The sequence below is a fragment of the Gastrolobium bilobum genome, unplaced genomic scaffold, assembly GCF_033153095.1.
Source record: "Gastrolobium bilobum isolate Gb01-03AN ecotype WA unplaced genomic scaffold, APGP_CSIRO_Gbil_v1 utg41419, whole genome shotgun sequence".
Lineage (NCBI taxonomy): Eukaryota > Viridiplantae > Streptophyta > Magnoliopsida > Fabales > Fabaceae > Gastrolobium > Gastrolobium bilobum.
Window position 1 is genome coordinate 9737 of NW_026899094.1, and position 19561 is coordinate 29297.

General features: G+C 36.7%; 1 protein-coding gene across 1 annotated transcript; it reads right to left on the minus strand.

Annotated features, from left to right (window-relative positions):
- Positions 1-627: 627 nt before the first annotated feature.
- LOC133287131 (uncharacterized) lies at positions 628-16128 on the minus strand. Its single transcript, XM_061484685.1, has 9 exons — positions 15886-16128; positions 10943-11014; positions 10303-10392; positions 9464-9506; positions 2984-3090; positions 2341-2436; positions 1521-1711; positions 1311-1380; positions 628-1071 (listed from the first exon to the last, which is right to left on the minus strand). Exons 1-9 carry the CDS (start codon positions 16072-16074, stop codon positions 967-969), a joined length of 963 nt encoding a protein of 320 aa, XP_061340669.1. The 5' UTR covers positions 16075-16128; the 3' UTR covers positions 628-966.
- Between the last annotated feature and the right edge of the window lie 3433 nt (positions 16129-19561).

Genomic DNA, 19561 nt, shown 5'->3' on the forward strand with positions numbered 1-19561 from the left:
GAAAAAACTTCTATTACAGTAGAGCATAAGGATAGTGTTAGAAGAGCCCTTCAAAATTAAAAGCCACTTCTCAACTATGACTTTAATTCGAACGAATTATTTGATCAGTGTACCTACTCCTTGTCAAAGACTAGAGCATTCATTAAGGAGTGTGTTACGGTTAAGGATGATTGGAGAATGATGGTAATTTGCAATGACAGCAGTTGAAGAACAGTGCTAAAATATTGTAACTTGTTCCGGGTTCCTGGCTCGTATCTCTCAGGTATTTTACCTCGGCCTTTTTACAGAAGTAACGAGCCCGGATTATTTAATGTACCGGGTATGAAGTCCACGTATTAGTACCATTTGGGCCCTACCATGATTTTAAAATGAGTTTATCTATAACCACCCACGATCACCATAACTACCCACGTCTATCATAACCGCTTGGCTTAGGCTATATATATATATATATATATATATATATATATATATATATATATATATGTGTGTGTGTGTGTGTGTGTGGAGGGTTCCTTATGCAGGCAAATAACAAATACAGAATATTCATTAATGTTCATCCAGAACATAACTGAATTAGTTAGGTAATAAGAATAAGTAGCTAGTTCTCTTGTAGTAATAGCCAAAGGTTCCTATAAAGAGTTTGTACTTCACTTTGAGAAGGATATCAGAAATAATATCAGTTCAATTTCTTGCTCATTCTTGAGTTTTTGTCACAATAGGAGACTCTCTCCTAACATAGTAAAAACCACCTTAATATGTATAAGCTTGAACGGAAAAGGAGTAAAATGTACTACCGAATTGGATACTTATTAGAATATAGGAAAATGTCTTTAAAGTTTCAATGTACCAAGAATTATAACCATTATCTCTCTCTGAACAACCAAGTTGAAGTTTCACGAAATAAAGATATAAACGGGACCAGAAGGGATGATAGCAAGTCCCACAACGAGGCAAGATCCCAGGTCACATCATATGATCAAAACCTCCTCCAGCTTGTAGTGCAGGAACCCGATTCCCTCCAACATTGTGAAGCAATTGTTGTAGCCACCTCCTAGTTGTGGGGTCTTCCTGAATAAAAAAAACCAAGACAACATTATGTAAACAAACTAAAGCATGAATAATCTTTTTATAGTTACTACCATTCTCTAGCGAATGGAAAATCTCTAGCTCTGAAATTGAAGATTTGGAGAACATGACGAACTTCTTCAGTTACTACCATTCTCTTCAACCTATGATTTCTAAAATCTAGCTACTCCACCATACTGATTAAACCAAATTTGTATGCTATTAATATCACAAGCACTTACACGAAGACAACTGCTGAAAGTAGCATCTCTTAACATCTCCGGAAGACAGCTTCTAAGTGCATCACATGCCCTGTTTTAACCAAACAAAGTTTAACTAGAGATGAAATTTGAAAATAGAGAAGAAAGGAAAGGGCACGACAAGAGGCAAATTAGGTGGAAGGAGACGAGGAGAAGAAAGCAACAACATAGAGTTGCATACTACTAACCAACCTCGGGTTATCAGATAAGCGAAGATAGCATCGGATAATATGCTTCAGCAGACGAGATGAGGGTTGCTCAGCCAGAGCTCCCACCATGCTCGCTAAAACTCGACCTACTGCAAAAAAACGCTCTGCTGTGGTACATATGTAATCCAAGCCAACATCATCTAAGAGAATTTTTTGAACTATAAATGTGGCGACCTGCGGTGTTAGAACTTTCATTAGACAACCATGCTCCCTTTTACTATTATTCGGTATTACATACGGGATCAAGTAAGCATAGAAACTTAAAAAGTATCAAGTAGCTTTGCGTCTACAGAACAAAGAAGATCAGAGAGTTTATATAGTTCACATTCATCACACAACTGTGAAGTGTGAACTATGTCAAAGAGAAAATTAGCTTAAAGGTCAAGAACTGTATTTGAACCCATACAAAAGCCAGTGCTAAAATTACATGATTATACTAAATATGCTGGGAAAAGTTCAAACAGCTTCATGACCATAGCTAAAATCGTAAAATATGACAAGCTATTAAGCTATTCAAAAAGCAAAACAATAATCTCTGAAGCAGTCTCCTCAAGTAGGGGTTAATATCAATGTATCTTATGTTGTCTCATTAATCAAGGTAAGAATGCATTAGCAGATAAATCATAAGCATGCCTAGCAGTAGCACTGTATTGAAACGAGCAAGATAGCTTCACATGGATACATGAGAATCAAACATAGACCAGCAGCAAAGAAATATGAAGGAAATGGCAACTAAACTAAGTCCAATTCACCATACAAATACTGTGGTGGTATAAGTTTACCCAAGAATCAGGAAACTCAACTGTTTTTGACAATTCACTGCCCATTTCCATGGTGCGTAGGCACAGAGGAATTATCTCTGTTGAAAGAAGGAAACTTATGACTTCCGTATCATCAACCTAGTGCATAAAAATCAGCATGAGAAAACTGTTACAATCGACAAAACCCGAGCATAGATGAAACATAGATGACAAAAAAAAAAATTACCAATAATTGAAGGGGAACCTTGGCAAAACAGTTGGTGTTGTTGCCATGTGACCTAAAGGTCACAGGTTCGACTCATGTCATCAGCCTCTTGCAAATGCAAAATAATACTGTCTACTATAAACCCACACAATGGGTCTGACCCTTTGCTCAACCCTATGCATAGCTGTAGCTTTATAGCACCCGGATGCCCTTTCTTAATTACCGATTATAGTGTAACATAAATAGTCAGGGACACTACTTTGTTCAGCTAATCCAAAGTTGGATTTGTATGTCCCGTCCCCATTCCATTATATACAGCTTTTTGTGCCAAGGATTTCCGTGATAAATATTTTTGTCTTTTTTTTTTACAATACTTTTAGTGATTAAAAATATAATTTTTGCAGCACAAATATTGCCAAATGATATGTTTTTTCTAGTAGTTATTTGCATCCAACAAAAGAATCAGCAAGGAAGAAGTACCTTCACCAAGGCACCAATGACACCAAGACTGGTAAGCCTCAAGTACTCAAATGGTCTTGACTTGCTTGTGGTATTGAGGAACGGATACAGATATAGAGGTATATGAGCTGCAGAATAGAAAAAGCAAGTTTAACAATTTATTATAAGATTATCAAACACTTCCATGTACTAACAACCATAACTCGACATTAACATCAACATCATTTTTATCCAAAAATGGTTGGAGTTCGCAGTCAATGAACCCATATAAAACAAGAGCAGATTAATCCCCTAATATTAAATAACAAAAAATCGCTGGCTTCAGATGCTTAATAGAGGATAGATATTGGAAATAAAAATTCTAGCGGCAAAAAGGAAAGATATGACTACTTAAATATGAAATCAGATCTTTCAAAAAAGAGAGAAAAAAGAAAAATCAGATCTGATGAGCTGTAAATAGTGGGAAAACGGAACTCCATTTTCAAGCAACACAGGATGTCCTAAGATGGGAAAGGCAACAGCAAGGGTGTGCCAGTTGCATTTAAAATTTATTCGCAAGTCTCATTTTACTCAAATTCAGCAGCCCATCATATACCATTCTAGCCAAGATATCCTCCAAAACAAAAGTTCAACATTCTTATATCAATATTTAGACTATGCTAAAGCAATCATCAAACATGAATAAGACAGGGATTACAACATATGCATTATAGTACAAAGTGGAAAATTCGGGCAGTAGGAATTCATTTTGCAAAAGCAGATTTTATCCATTAGTTTATGCAATAAGCTAATCATAAAGAAAGATCAAATTAAAAGGCAATAATATTGACAATTCATGTTAACCCAGATAAAAATAAAACATATTGACAATTCAATCCAGCTCCCTTAAAACCTGAGTTCATATGCAGACCATGAAAGAACTTATGTGAGGAAAAGGAAGGCCCAAAGGATGGAGAATAACCAACTAATAGTGAAAGCAAATGAGGAAGGGAAGTTTGTTATTCGTGAGGCCACGTGGCAAGCAATGAATGGTGAAGGCGAAATGGAGAGTGTGTGCGAAGAATATTCGGATGGGGCCAAGGTGATATAAGGAAAGGAAGGAGAACGTGTAAGGGGGGAATATATTCATGCTGTGGAATTGGTTGGCAACTGAGCATGGTGCTCAGAAGCTAGGTATGGGGATCTAGTATGAGTAAGACAGATAATCAGGGAGAGTCATCGTATAATAGTAGTTATTGGGGACTTGTGTTGCTGTTGAGTCATTTTATTACTGTCATAGTTGTAATTTCCCTGCATTGATATCTTCTATCGTAGCTGTCCAGTAGTAGAGTCTGTATGGCTGATGAAACTCTGTTTATATGTTGTTACTGGTGATATTGTAAAAGGAGTTATCTCCAACGTAGTATTGAGAGAATTGAAGTGTCTTTTCTTGTTGCTTGCTGTTAATTTGCTGTTAAATTGATTGGTACCATCAATTTGGTATCAAAGCTTCACATCCTTGGAGCACCGATTTATGGTACATACACGAATGAAGAACAGGGTTGAAGAAGCAGAGAGACGTATGGAGGCGAGAATGGTAGGAATAGAAGAACGTTTCCAGCAATTTCAGGAGACGATAATGGGAATATTGACGAGAATTGAGCATCGCGAGGAAGAGGTTGAAGCTAGGAGAAGAATGGGGAATAATAAAAAAGGAGGCCATCGGAATCCACCAAACGCCAAAGATGAGGAAAGGATGAAGAGGATGGAGGTTCCTTATTTTACCGGAGAAGATCCCTGTGGCTGGATTTTCAGAGCAGAATGTTATTTTCGAGTCAATAGAATTCCCGTTGAAGAACAGGTGGAGACTGCATCAATTTGTTTGGAGAGGAAGGCATTGAGCTGGTTCCAATGGGGGGAGCCAAGGAACCCATTGATTGACTGGGAAATTTTCCAGTTGGCGCTTCTGCAACGATTTCACATTTCTTCTTTCAGTAATCCGTATGAAGCGCTCATGGGGTTGTGTCAGATGGGAACAGTGGCGGAATACAAGGAGCATTTCGAAGTGTTGTCTACTCCATTAAGGCACTTTGATGAAGGAATGATGCATGCAGGTGGCATTTTTGGCGGGTTTGAAGGAAGAAATCAGGGCTGAAATCCGTTTACATTTTCCCAACAATTTGGGGCGGATGATGCTATTAGCTCAGCGCGTGGAGGAAAGGAAAGCAGTGCTTGGTAGGGGAAGCTTCAATTTGGGCCGAAACGGAACTAGGTTTGGAGCGAATAATGGGTTTGCTACACTCACTAATCGTACTGGGCCAAATTGGGGGAGGGACTTGAAATGGGCCTCACAATAATCCTGTGATCACACCAGCGGCTCAATTTAATAATCCAACTCAGGGAAATCAAGGGGGAACCCCAACTGTGGGGAGTCAGCCCTAACCCACAAAATGGGGGCATACAAGAGGGAGGCGCATCGACAAATGTGGGGAGCGCATCGTCCGTCGGAGGTGGCCAAAATTCTCGATGGTCGAACTATCACAGGCTGACCCAAGCGGAGATGGATGAGAAGTAACGACGAAATTTATGTTTCAGATATGATGCCCCATTCTCTCCTAGTCATGTTTGTCAAAACCGTCACTTGAGCGTGATGATCTTGGGGGAAGGATGTACGGAGATTCACGAAGAAGAAGAAGTGGCGTTCGAGACAAGCGGAACAAGGATGGACAACAACCTGCAATTAAGCGTTCATAGCGTCGTCGGGTTCACTTCTAATCAATCGTTGAAGTCGAGGGGGAGGGTACGTGGTCAGAAATTGGTGGTCCTCATCGACACAGGGGCTTCGCACAACTTCATTGTTGACGGAGTGGTGAAGGCTTTGGAGCTACCGATGGATGACAGCAGGCAATTCATGGTGGAAGTGGGTGACGAAAACCAATTCAGAAGCCCAGGTGGATGTAAACAGGTGACATTGGAATTACCACATATCACCATCCAACAAAATTTCTTTGTTTTCAACTTGGGGGATGTGGATATAGTGTTGGAGTTTGATTGGTTGGAGGGGTTAGGAGAAATCCAAGCAAAATCCAGGGAGCTGTTACTCAAGGTGTCGTGGCAAGGGAAATTGGTGAGCATTCAGGTGATCCAACCTTGTCCTGTAGCAATGTATCATCAAAGGGGCTGAACAAAATTTGGAATATGAGAATCGAAAAATCCTATGTTAATTGAACTTATGTTCGGTTGAGGATGGTGTGTCACGTATGGAATCTCCGGTATCTGAGCTTATACAACAATATGAAGATGTTTTCAAGCCTCCTTCAAATCTTCCTCCCCAACGCTCTCGTGATCACAAAATCATTTTGTAGGAAGGAGAAGCAATACCAATCATTAGACCCTACAGATACCTTTATTACCAAAAGGCAGAGAAAGAAAAATTTGTAAAGGAAATGTTATTGGCCAGCATGATCAGACCAAGTCGCAGTCCCTACTCCAGTCCGCTTATTTTGGTAAAAAAGATAGATGGAAGCCGGAGGTTCTGTGTAGATTACCGAGCTCTCAATAAGGTCACCATACCAGATAAGTTCCCTCTACCTGTTATAGATGAACTTCTTGATGAATTGCATGGGGTTGGTATTTCTCTAAACTGGACCTTCAGTCAAATTATAATCAGATTAGAATGAGGGTGAAAGTTTTAGAAAAGATGTTTTCAAGCCTCCTTAAGTCAAATTAAGTACTATGGAGCATGGGTGCCCAATTGCATTCCTGAGTAAGGCATTCTCATAAACAGCAAAGATGTTGTCTGTCTAGCAAAGAGAATTGAAGGCTATCGTGTTTGCAGTCCATAAATGGCGCCACTATCACATGGGACGCCACTTGTGATTCAAATTGATCAACATAGCTTATAGTACTTAACTGAACAACGTTTAATGGCTAAAGGATAGCAAAAATGGGTTGCAAAGTTGCTGACATTTGATTTTGAAATTTGTTTAAACCTAGTAATGAAAATAAGGTGACTGATGCTCTTTCAAGGATTATGGATTGTAAGGAACTGACCCTAGTCTTTCGTCCAAACCTTTAAGCGATATCAGAGGAAGTATTGAAGGATCCTGTGACTCACAAAATTATGATAGAGGTGCTGTTAGATGGGGGTTCACATCCAGGTTACTAGGTGATGAAAGGTTGTTTGTGGTACAAAAATCGTTTGGTCATTCCTAGGACATCAGCCCATATTCCTAAGATTTTGGAGGAATCTCATGCCTCTCCATGGGGTGGTCATTCGGGAGAATTGCGTACATTCAAGAGAATAGCTGCTGTGTCATTTTGGAGGGGAATGAGGAAGGATGTAATTACTTTCGTATGACAGTGTGCTGTCTGTCAACAGCAAAAGTATGACCATTTGCTGCCTGTAGGGTTACTTCAGCCTTTACCGGTGCCGAAGATGGTATGGGAGGATCTCTCCATAGATTTTATTAGTGGTTTGCCCAAGTCAAATGGACTGTATACAATATTGGTGGTGGTTGATAGGTTAACTAAATATGCGCATTTTATGACACTGAAACACCCCTTTGATGCCTAGGATGTGGCTGTTGTTTTTGTGCAGGAAGTGGTCAGGTTGCATGGATTTCCAAGAAGTATTGTATCTGATAGATATCGAGTCTTCGTTAGCAAATTTTGGGGAGAATTATTCCAATTAGCGAGCACGACACTGAAATTTAGCTTCGCTTATCACCTGTAATCTGACGAAAAAACCGAGATTGTAAATAGAACCTTAGAAACTTATTTACAGTGTTTTATTAATGGACATCCCAAAGGCTAGGCAAAATGGCTGCCTTGGGCCAAGTTTTGGTTCAACTCCTCACAATAGGTCTATTAATATGACACCTTTCAAGGCTGTTTATGGCCGAGACCCACCTACCCTGTTGTGCTTTAATAACTTCAGTTCTAGTAGCAGTTCCCTTGTTGCTGTAGTTGATCAATGGATGGCTGCCCGTGATGTTATTGTAGCTGATCTCAAGCAACATTTGTGCAGGGCACAACTCAGAATGAAGGTCTAAGCTGAAAAGGGTAGGAGGGAAATTGAATATGAGGTGGGACAATTGATTTTCCTAAGGATACAACCATACAAGTTGCGTTCTTTGGCACAGAGGTTGAATCAAAAATTGAGCCCAAGATTTATGGTCCCTTTCTTATTACTGAGTGAATCGGACCAATGGCGTATCATCAAGAACTCCCCTCATATTCAAAAGTCCACCCCGTTTTTCATGTTTCTCAATTCAAACCAGGAATTCCTGTGTCGACCCCAGTATTAAATCTGCCTCGTTTCTTGGCGGATACGTTGGAGTTACAAGTCCAGCCTGCTGCCATCTTGAAAACCAGGAAGTTGCTTAATGGAAGAGTTTAGTTGTTAGTGCAATGGCAGGTACTTGCTCATTGTGATTGCACAAGGGAGGATTTGGTTGATTTCCAAGACTAATTCCTCGATTTTCCCCTTGAGGATAAGGTGGTTCTTGATGGAGGGGGTAGCGCTTACAACCATTTGAAAGAACTTATGTGAGGAAAAGGAAGGCCCAAAGGATGAAGAATAACCATCTGATAGTGAAAGCAAATGAGGAAGGGAAGTTTGTTATTAGTGAGGCCACGTGGCAAGCAATAAATGGTGAAGGCGAAATGGGGAGTGTGTGTGAAGAATATTCGGATGGGGCTAAGGTGATATAAGGAAAGGAAAGAGAACGTGTAAGGGGGGAATATATTCAAGCTGTGGAATTGGTTGTGGAATTGGTTGGCAACTGAGCGTGGTGCTCAGAAGCTAGGTATGGGTTCTAGTATGAGTAAGACGGATAATCAGGGAGAGTCATCGTATAATAGTTGTTAGTGGGAACTAATGTTGCTGTTGAGTCATTTTATTACTGTCATAGTTGTAATTTCCCTGCATTGATATCTTCAATCGTAGCTATCTAGTAGTAGAGTCTGTATGGCTGATGAAACTCTGTTTTTATGTTGTTACTGGTGATATTGTAATAGGAGTTATCTCCAACGTAGTATTGAGAGAATTGAAGTGTCTTTTACTGTTGCTTGTTGGTAATTTGCCGTTAAATTGATTGGTGCCATCATATTATATCCTGACTATACCCATCTTCATCCTACAGTTTCCAGACTACTCTTTCCAATTCATCGTATTACACAGGTGGCACCAACCAAATCAAAAGAAACTGACAGCATCCTCCCAAAGCACTTAAGCAAATAGAAAATGTTTATTTTAAGAACAGACTACTTCAACCACTACAAAAAATGGCAAATTTCACTATACGAAGGCTCAGTGAATTTACGATTGTATGTAGTCTTGTCCTTGCATCTTTGCAAAGAGACTATTTCATGTATTAGAGTTTTGGTCAAAGAGTAGCAACCTTAACATTTGCTCTAAGGCTAGTTCTACAACTATCAGAATATATAATGCAAAGATGATAAGTACAAAATCAGACAGAAGTTCAAAGTCCTTCAGATGACTGAGGAAAGTGACATTACCATTGAGGAATAGCATCCTTGTATCAGGGTGAGATGCTACACACTGGGGAAAAAAAAAAAGCATGAGAAGAAAAAAACTTAATAACAACTTTTTTTTTCATTTTCTTTCTGGTATGTCTCAAAAGAAGAAAAGGAAACAAAAAGACCACACAGAAAGTATGATATTTACGGCTAGCTTGTTCCTAAGCAATTAGATTCAGAGGTATGACACTAAAAAAAAAAACACTGCACATTAGTGTCTTCTTTTCTTTTGTCCTATCTTGCAAAAGTAGGTGGTGGAATGGTCAGAACAAAGTCACCTGACTTGCAATATATCCTGTTACAGTCCATAAGCAAATCACATCATGAAAACATAGGCATATGGATAGTATCCTTCAACTGTTCATGAGTTATGCTTGCTGTTCTCTCCTTTTGATTTTGGTTGGCATGAAGGTAGTTGGCAGATGCATATTTTGAAAGTTGACATTTAATTAGAGAAGTTTTAGTAATATATACATACATATATATATATATATATATATATATAATTCTTGTCCTGCAATGGTGCACTGCTTTTGGTCCACCACAGTACAGATTATTTAAGTACCAGAATCTAGTGTGCTAGAAACATAATGCAGTTAAAAAGGATATTCTAACATCTTCGGTATGTATACTTTTATTGTGGGTTATGCCTATGAAAATATAGTATTTATTAAAATATAACGAATTAAAAGTCCAAATTGCATAGGGTGGTGATTTAGAATATCGTATAAATTTATAATCAAGTTATTCACCAACAAAATGAAATGATTGTCTTAGTAAAATATAGAACACAACTTGATAGGACAAGCTCATCTGACCTGAAGAAGAGCAAGTGCATTACACACTCGATTTGATTGTGCTGGAGTAAGATTTGGTGGTGAAAGAACAGGGTATATTGAAACTATTTCCTGAAAGAAAATAAAATATCAAATTTTAGTTAATGGGGGACAAATAAGAAAAACCTTGTTAGTGGAAAAAAAATCATCCGCTTAAAGAAAGAAATGAGTTATGTTTGTTTGATGATATTGATGCATATGAAATATAAAATTAAAACTAAATGACGAGAAACTGAAAGTGCAATGTTTGGAGTATGCTGAAAATATAACATTTTAACTGTCAAAAACAATAGTGGCGTAGTTACAATTCTAAACAAGTTAAATCACACCATCACCATTTACTTTTATCGTTCCATCATCATCCCATCAGTTTTGACAAAATATGAAAACAAAAGTTTGGTTTTACCAAGGAAAAAAGTTGGAAGCAAGTAAAACATCAACTGAACAAAATATATAACAGACCAAAACGGAGTAATAGGTAATAAAAGAACAATGAGAAGAGAGAAATGTATAACCTCAAAAATATTACGAGCTAATGAAGTAAAAATTCACAAGAAAGATTAAAGCAAAGTAAGCTAAACAACGCACACAAGGCATAGGTAATGCAAATCACATAGCATACCTGCAAAAGTGCAGCAATAGTACCAAAAGAATTCCATAACAATGGAGCAAGATCTTGAAATAGCTCTCTCTTCTAAAATACAGAAAACATGAAAAAATAAATGGATGAGATACATGTATGAGGGCAGTAGAAATACAAAACAGTTAAAAGAGAAAACAAGTGAATTCTAGATATAATAGCAATAATAAAAAGCTAAAGTCAGATAACAGCATGTATGCAGCACAAAGAAAATCTTCAAGAATTTAATAGCAACAGTCACTAAAAGACAAATCAGAATGGTAGCAGTTTCTCTCTTTGTTATCAAGCTCACCCCACTCGCATCCAGCCTCTGGTCAGATCAATGCACTTGCTGCCAGTTTCTCTCTTTGTTTCCAAGCTCACTTTGCTCCTGGTAATATAATCACTCCCTGTTCTTACAACCCAAATGTTTCTTGATTGAAGGATAAGAAGCAGGAAGGAGCACATTGTAAAGGAGAAGAGGCTGAGAACAGCAGAAAATCAGAAGTAGTTCAACCCTGAAATCCAAATCCGGTTTGAATAGGTTGACCAGGTTTTCCACTTTCGGTTTTGTAGGTGTGACCGTGCTGGCTATAGGACCCATTCCTCAGTCTGGTTTTTACAACACCAGTCATTTTCGATCATTTCTTTTAAGAAGTAGGTTTGCCATTTGAAAATTCAGAACATGTTCCAGATAACAAAGTACCAGAATGCAGGAAGACAACGGGATAAGAAGGAGCGAATTTGGTAAATATGCTTGAAAATCTATTTACTTTTAGACTGAATCTAAAAATAAATAAGTGAATCAGAATCACTAAATGATAATTATATCTCCCACGTCACTTAAGTTAACAAAAGGAAGTAATAATACACAGGCCAAAGCCATTAAACCAATTCTCACACACACCAGTCAAGCACATGCACATGTAAAAAGGGTCTTGCCTCATTCGACTTTTCCCTCGGTGCAAATTAAAAAAAAAAAAAAAAAAAAACTAACAACAACAACAAAAGGAAACAGAGCCTCGATAAGCATGAGATGTAGCAATAAAACGACAGCTATGTAATTCTTCAGACACTATAGTGAACCCTATAACAAGAAAAAGGCTATCAATATCATATCTCAACTATTAATTGACATATGAAAACAAGATCAAAGTTTCAATCCATATTCACGCACACACAAAAAAGAAAAAAACCCTAAATTCCCAATCAAAAAAAAAAACAGAGGAGAGATTTCAAATTCCTTTGCCATCCAATTTCTCAAAACTCTAATATGGGATTCTTGATCAAAATAATTCACATGAGATATCACAAAACCAGGGGGAGGGAAATGAAAGGATGAAGAGGAAAGGGAAAGAGTTAGGTTAGGGGTTACCTTGGAGAGCTCGAGAAGAGCGCTTTCGCATAGGTCAGGGTTGGTGATTTCGAGGATGAGTTTCTCTACAGAGGTCATGCTGAGATCATCGGTTGCCTGAGAGGTGGCGGTGGGACTGGGGGGAGGAGACAAAGGAAGAGGGGGAGGTGATGGAGGAGGAAAAGGAGGGGGAGGAGGAGACAGAGGAGGGGAAGGAGGAGCGTCATTGTTGAATTGGGGAAAATTTGACATTTGAAACTTACAAGAATCGATTGGGTTTCGTTTCTGCACGAAACGCACCCAGCTCTATTAGTAAGAAGAGTTTTGTTGCCCCCCACCTCACCTCTGCCCTCTTTTTGGTAAATGACTTGGTGACAAGTGCCTTGAATGCAACTGAATCGGATGAGACCAATTTTGATACTCTTGAGTGAATGATTTTGTAGTAGTTTATTTTTTGAAATTACAGTTTATATGTTAAACATTACAAATCAAGTAATAAATATTACATACTTATAAAATTTACAAACTTTGATAAATCAGTACGTAACTTCAATTAATTCAGTCTATAATTTTAAGGTAATGTGATAATCATAAATACCGAAGTAAACTCCATAATTGTTACACTAAACACCTTTAATCCAGAAAAAAATATAACACAAGATACGACATAATCTTATATATCGTTTGATCAAACAAAAAATTATTTAATTAAATTTTAATGGTTAGAGAACTCCTTGCAATATTACTTTAATGATATTCACTTTTTAAAACTTTAGTTTTTAATAAGTGAGATCTTACTAAATAACACTTCAGTTAACCATTCTATTTTTTCTCCGCGAGCTAACTCTACCCAATTCCTCTCATAGAACTACAAGAACCTGAAGCTCAAATGGCACCAGGCCCAATCTTTAAGATCATGTTGTGATGGTGATGTCAGAGGTTCAAAACTCCACCATGCCACAATCCCCCTCCCCTACCCAGGTGCTTCGCACCTCCAATGTTCCACATACACGTACACAAAAAATAAAAACCTATTTTACAATGCTTTCATCTTTCCCCCATATTTTCTTTTATAGAGTGATGAATAAGTAGCACAAAGCTATAAGTTGCATGTCTTCTTTCTCTGTCACAACTCATTCCCAATATATCCCCTAGTACTGATTTGTTTTTGTCTTTTTGATAGCTTCGTTTCAAGGTAACAACACTCAAGCTACTAATTTGTCCCCCACTCCCAGCCTGCCTCTTCTAAGATCATCACACTTACTACCAGTTTCTTTCTTTGTTGTCAAGCTCACTTTGCTCAGGTAATACAGCCCCTGTTCTTCCAACCTGATAGTTTTTTGATTGATGGCAGAGAAGCAGGATGGAGCACGTTGTGAAGGAGGAGAGGCTGAGAAAGGCAGAAAATCTGAAATGGTTCAACACTGGAATCCATATCAGGTTAGAACATGTTAACCGGATATTTCACTTTCAGTTTTGGTGGTGGAACTAAGCTGCCTATAGGACCCGCTTCTCAGTCTGGTTTTTAAAAACCAGTCATTTTCAGTCACTGACTTTCCCCAATTTTCATTAAGAAGTATGTTTGCCAACTTTGGCAATCCAGATTCCAGATAACAAAGTACCGCAATCTGGCACCCGCAAATTAGTAAGCAGCGGGACAATGGGATAAGAAGGGGCAAATTCGGTAATATGATTAATATTCCATTTACTTTTAGAGTGAATCTAAAAATAAATTATTGAATCGACATGAATAAATAATAATTATTCCACTCTGTTCTTCTATATATGATGTAAAGCAATAATGATTTCCAAGTGTACTTTACCTATTAACCATTCTATTTGGTCTCTGTGAGCTTACTCTATCCAATACCTATTGTAGAACACCAAGAGCTGGAAGCTCAATTGGCACCAGCCCCAATCTTTAAGATTGGGTTGTGATGGGCCCCAATCATCCTCTCCTACCCCGGTGCTTTGCACCTTCAATCTTCCACCCAAAAAAAAAAACCCTATTGTGAAATGCTGTCATATTTCCTCACAGTTTCATTTATAGATGCTAAAAAAGTAGCTCAAAACTATAAATGGCATACTTTTTTCTCTGCCACAACTCATTCCCAAAATGTTCCTACTACTGATTTGTTTTTGTCTTTTTGACAGTTTCCTTTCAAGGTAACAACACTAAAGCTACAAATTCGTCCCCCACTTCCAGCCTGCCTCTGGCTCAGATCATGGCATTTGTTGCCAGTTTCTACCTTTGTTTTCGAGCTCACTTTGCTCCAGGTATTATAATCACTCCCTGTTCTTCCAACCTATATTGCACCGACACCGACACGGGACATGGGATACGACACGACAAGACACTCCGACACGTTAATTATAAAAAATGTTAAATTTCGACACGTTAGGACACGTTTTGATATTATATAATATTTTTAATTTATGTAGTGTATATTATATTTAATATTCAATAATTTAACAAAAAAATAAAGTTAAACTTATAATACCCATCAATTTTGCAAAGAAACATAAGATATCCTAAATGTTTATATTAAACTCGATAAAATAGTAATCGTAATCCAATAAATCTAATAGTTAGAACTCAAAATGCAACGCAACGTAACCTTTGAACTTTTTTTGAGTCTTTGCAACGAGTATTGGAGTGTCGGGAAGTGTCGGACACGACACGTCAGGGATTTTGAAGTGTCGGTGCTTCATAGCTTCCAACCCAACAGTTTTTTTATTGTAGGCTGAGAACCACAATGGAGTACATTGTTAAGGAGAAGAGGCTGAGAATTGCAGAACATCAGAAGAGGTTCAACCCTGAAATCAAAAACCAGTTTGAACATGTTGACCGGATTTTCAACTCTCAGTTTTGGTGGTGTGACCAGGCTGGCGATGGGACCCATTCCTCAATCTGGTTTTTACATCCCCTGCCATTTCCAATCATTTTCACTCATCCAATTTTCTTTACGAAGTAGGTTTGCCAATTTTGGCAGTCCAGATCAAACTCTAGATAACAAGGTACTGCAATTTGGCGCATAGAATTAGTAGGGAGGAGGACAATGGGGTAAGGAGCGAATTACATGTCGCTGAATTTAACAAAAGTAACTAATAATTCTCAGGCCAAAACATTGAAACCAATTCTCACTCACACCAATCAACCACGTGTAAAATTTTTCTTGCCTCTTTCAACTTTTCTCTCAAAAAGAAAACGAAAACAAAAAGAAAGACAAAGCTTCAATAAGCACGAGACTCAGCAATGAGACAAGTTGTTAACTGTTCTGACACTATACCAACCCCATAACAAGAAACATGCTATCAATATCATATCTCAACGATTAACATAGGAAAACCAGAACAAAGTTTCAATCCATTTCCATCCATACACACACACACAAAAACCCTAACCACGCAATAAAAAAATAGAAAAATAAAAAACAAACGGAAATTATAATTTCCATTATCATCCAATTTCGCAGAATTCTAATATCCAATTCTATATGACAACAATTCACACTAGATATCACAAAATCAGAGGGAGAAAAAAAAAACTGAAACAATAAAGAGGAAAAGCAAAAGGTTAGGTTAGGGTTACCTTAGAGAGCTCGAGAAGAGCGTTTTCACGGAGTTCAGGGTTGCTGAGCTCGAGGACAAGCTGCTCCGCAGAGGCCATCTTGCGATCCTTGGTGGCGGAGGAGCCCTGGGCGGAGCCACCAGGAGGAGGAGGAGGAGCGCCACCACCAAAAGCCGCGTTCATAGAGAGAGATTGAGGCAAATTCGACATCGCTTCGCTTCTGTTTATCGTGCTTATTCATCTCTGTTCTTTCCTCCTTTTAAACTGAGCGCTCACTGAGTTTTGCTGCCGGTTTCTTTTTTTTTTGGACAAATATACTTTTTTTTTTTTAATCGTCACGTGTTTCATAATTAAAATTTTAAATTTTTTTTAGAAATGTTAGCAAAGATATTTTAATTAGTTCATCAATTTAGGATTAGTCTGATTTGGGATCTATTTCAAGATTATAGTTTTAAATTCTTCCAAAAAATGATACGAACAAAATCAAACATATATATTCTCATTCCACCTTCTCAGTTCATTGAGGTCAATTAACTATCATTTAATTGGCAAATATACTTTTTATTTCTGCGGCAGATCAAAAATTTTGCAGGAACACATATCAATTTTGACTTTTTTTTTAAATACTAGATCCTGATATAAAGATACTTAGTGTAAAATTTCTCATCTGCAGTAGCTATGAGAAATCCTTTTTGTTTTTCTTTTCTTGGAAAGATTAGGATGACACGTGTATTGCATGAGATGTGACTAATTTCATGCTCCCTCTACAAAAGGTGAATAATATAAGGAAATATGTGTAACAAAGGAGATGTTTTAATTAACATGATTATGTGAAAAAATTATAATATTAAGTTATTTTTAAAAAAAATATATATGAAAGATAATATGAGTAATATACTGGAACGTGCATAGGAGAGCAAAACAAATCGTGAAATAATATTTGGCAGCATAGAATTTCGGAGTTACGTTGTATAGATGATAATTTCTTAACTTTTAATTGCACCATATTAAAAAAATCTAAGGAATTTTTTTTAAGGGCTAACTCTCTAATTATTTTTAACGAAACACATGTCACATAAGAGTTTGTTGCTTTCTAGTTTAGAACATTGTGGTATTTTATGTTTTCATGCATTCAGATGCACCAAATAAGCAATATAAACTGGTACAGTTATAAATGTATTAACAAGTGTTGATAACGGATGCAATTACGTACACGAGAAAAAAAGAGAAAAACTCAAGAAATAACAATACAGTGCAAGTTTTGCGACTTTAGACTCAATGAATAACTAATATAAATCGTTAAACAATGCATGAAATAAATGAGTTTCTCGCATTTTGATTTAGTAGTTTGCGTTGTCACATGTTTTCGTTCACCTCAACATACAAAACGGGTGTTGTAATAGCCGCACTTACGAAAGCACTAATAAATATAGAAAAAGGATGCAATTACGTGCAGTAATAAAAGAGTGTAAAAGAAACAATGATATGATGCCATTTTTAAGGCTTTTGAGTCGGTGATTATACATGTCAGCAAATGCATTAACAAGTGTTGATAACACATGCAATTACGTGCTCAGGTAGAAAAGAGAAGAACTCAAGAATAACAGTACACGATGCAAGTTTTTCGACTTTAGACTCAATGCATACAATAAATGATTTCTTGTGTTTTGGTTTAGAAGGTTGCCTTGTCGCATGTTTTCGTTCACTTTAAGACACAACCGCACATACAAAAGCACTAACAAAAAAAAGAAAACGGATTCAATTACATGCAATAATGAAAAAAGTGTAAAGTAACAATGACATGATGCATGTTTTAAGGCTTTTGAGTCGATGGTTGCACATCAGCAAATGCATTAAGAAGTATTGCAATTACGTTCTCGGGTAGAAAAGAGAACTCGAGAGATAACAATACAACGCAAATTTTGTGATTTTAGACTCAATGAATAACCGAGATTAATTGTTAAACAATGCATATAACAAAGAGAATAGCATCTGTCATTTTAAAGGGTATAACCTTATATCATTTTAAATTATAACCGTTGATTTCCGTGCATCAATGGTTATAATTTATTGGATCAAAATTATTAATTAATTAATAATAAATTTGGCCCATTAAATTTGACCCAATAGATTATAACCGTTGATGAACGGAAATCAACGGTTAGGATCTAAAATGATATAAATTTCTATCCTTTAAAATGATAGATGTTTTTCCCTATAATAAATGATTTCTTGTGTTCTGGTTTAATTAGAAGGTTTCGTTGTCACATGTTTTCGTTCACTTGAACACACAAAACAAGTGTTGTAAATAACCTCACTTATGAAAGCACTAACAAATATAGAAAACGGATTCAAATATGTGCAGTAATGAAAAAGTGTAAATAAACAATGATATGATGCGAGTTTTAAGGCTTTTGAGTCGATGGTTACATGCACATCAGCAAATGCATTCGAAATTACGTGCTAGGGTAGAAAAGAAAACTGAAGAAATAACAATACAATGCAAATTTTGCAACATTATGCCAAATAATTGTCTTTCTCTGTTAGCTTGATTGAACTTGGACAGTCAACTTCCTCTACAGAAACTTTTAAGATCTACGAAAGACAATTACCTCCTTCTGCTTTTCTCTGAAATTGAAAAAATAAAATAAAATTAACAATTCTTTAAAGAAAAAAAAAACTAAGAAACTTTCATAATTCAAAGTACACGCAGCAACAAAACCAATCGTTGTGTCAAAAAATTTCTTTGCTTTCAGTATCATACGTCAACTATAAAAACCAAAGACGATTGTTATCAAAAAAAAAAAAAAAAACCAAAGACGATCATCACCACCTAATTAACGCAACGTTATAGACACATCACACACACTCTCTCGGAGATTAAGGTATATTACTCCTTAAATAGAACCCACAACAACAACGTTAAGTGCTGACCTACTCTTTTTTTTTTTTAGGACAATGGAGACGTTTTTTACATTCTCTCCACCGCAATATACTCTCTCCTTCGATCTCCACTCTTAATTTTGTGATGAGAAAATGTAAAAGACCAACAAATATATAAAATTGCGTTCCTTTTATTTAAAAATATACAACGTTATCTACTTCAAATTTAAAATAATAGTAAAAAATTCAATTTTTTATTACAGTAAATTTCAAACTTCAAACGAAGACTTAAAATGTAAGCTCTTAAAACCTCATTAATAACTTATTTCTTTATAATTTTAAAATAATATATATATTTATATCCACAATTTAAAACCGTCAAAGTTCAGAAACCGATTCATTTATGACAATAATTTATAAAAATAAAATATATATACATTTATGACTACCATTTATAATGTAACCTCTTAAAACTCATTAATAGCTTCCTTCCATAAATTTTTTTTAAAAATCTATATATATGTCCTGTGAGAAAAACATTCAAAGTCTAGAGACTAATTCATTTATGACTATCATTTATAATTCCCTTATTAAAGAGGATCACCACCGCCGAAGGCTGCGTTTAATTACAACTGTTACTTTTTGCAAACACAAATATAATGGCAACATTCAAATGAACCAAAATATGATTGACCCACTATATATATTTTAGCCCAACACATAATCAGCCAATTATTTTGGCCTTTTCATGTCTCTTGGGTGTAGACCCCACATTAGTGTCTTGATTTTGGGCTTGGACCACAACAAAGAACTC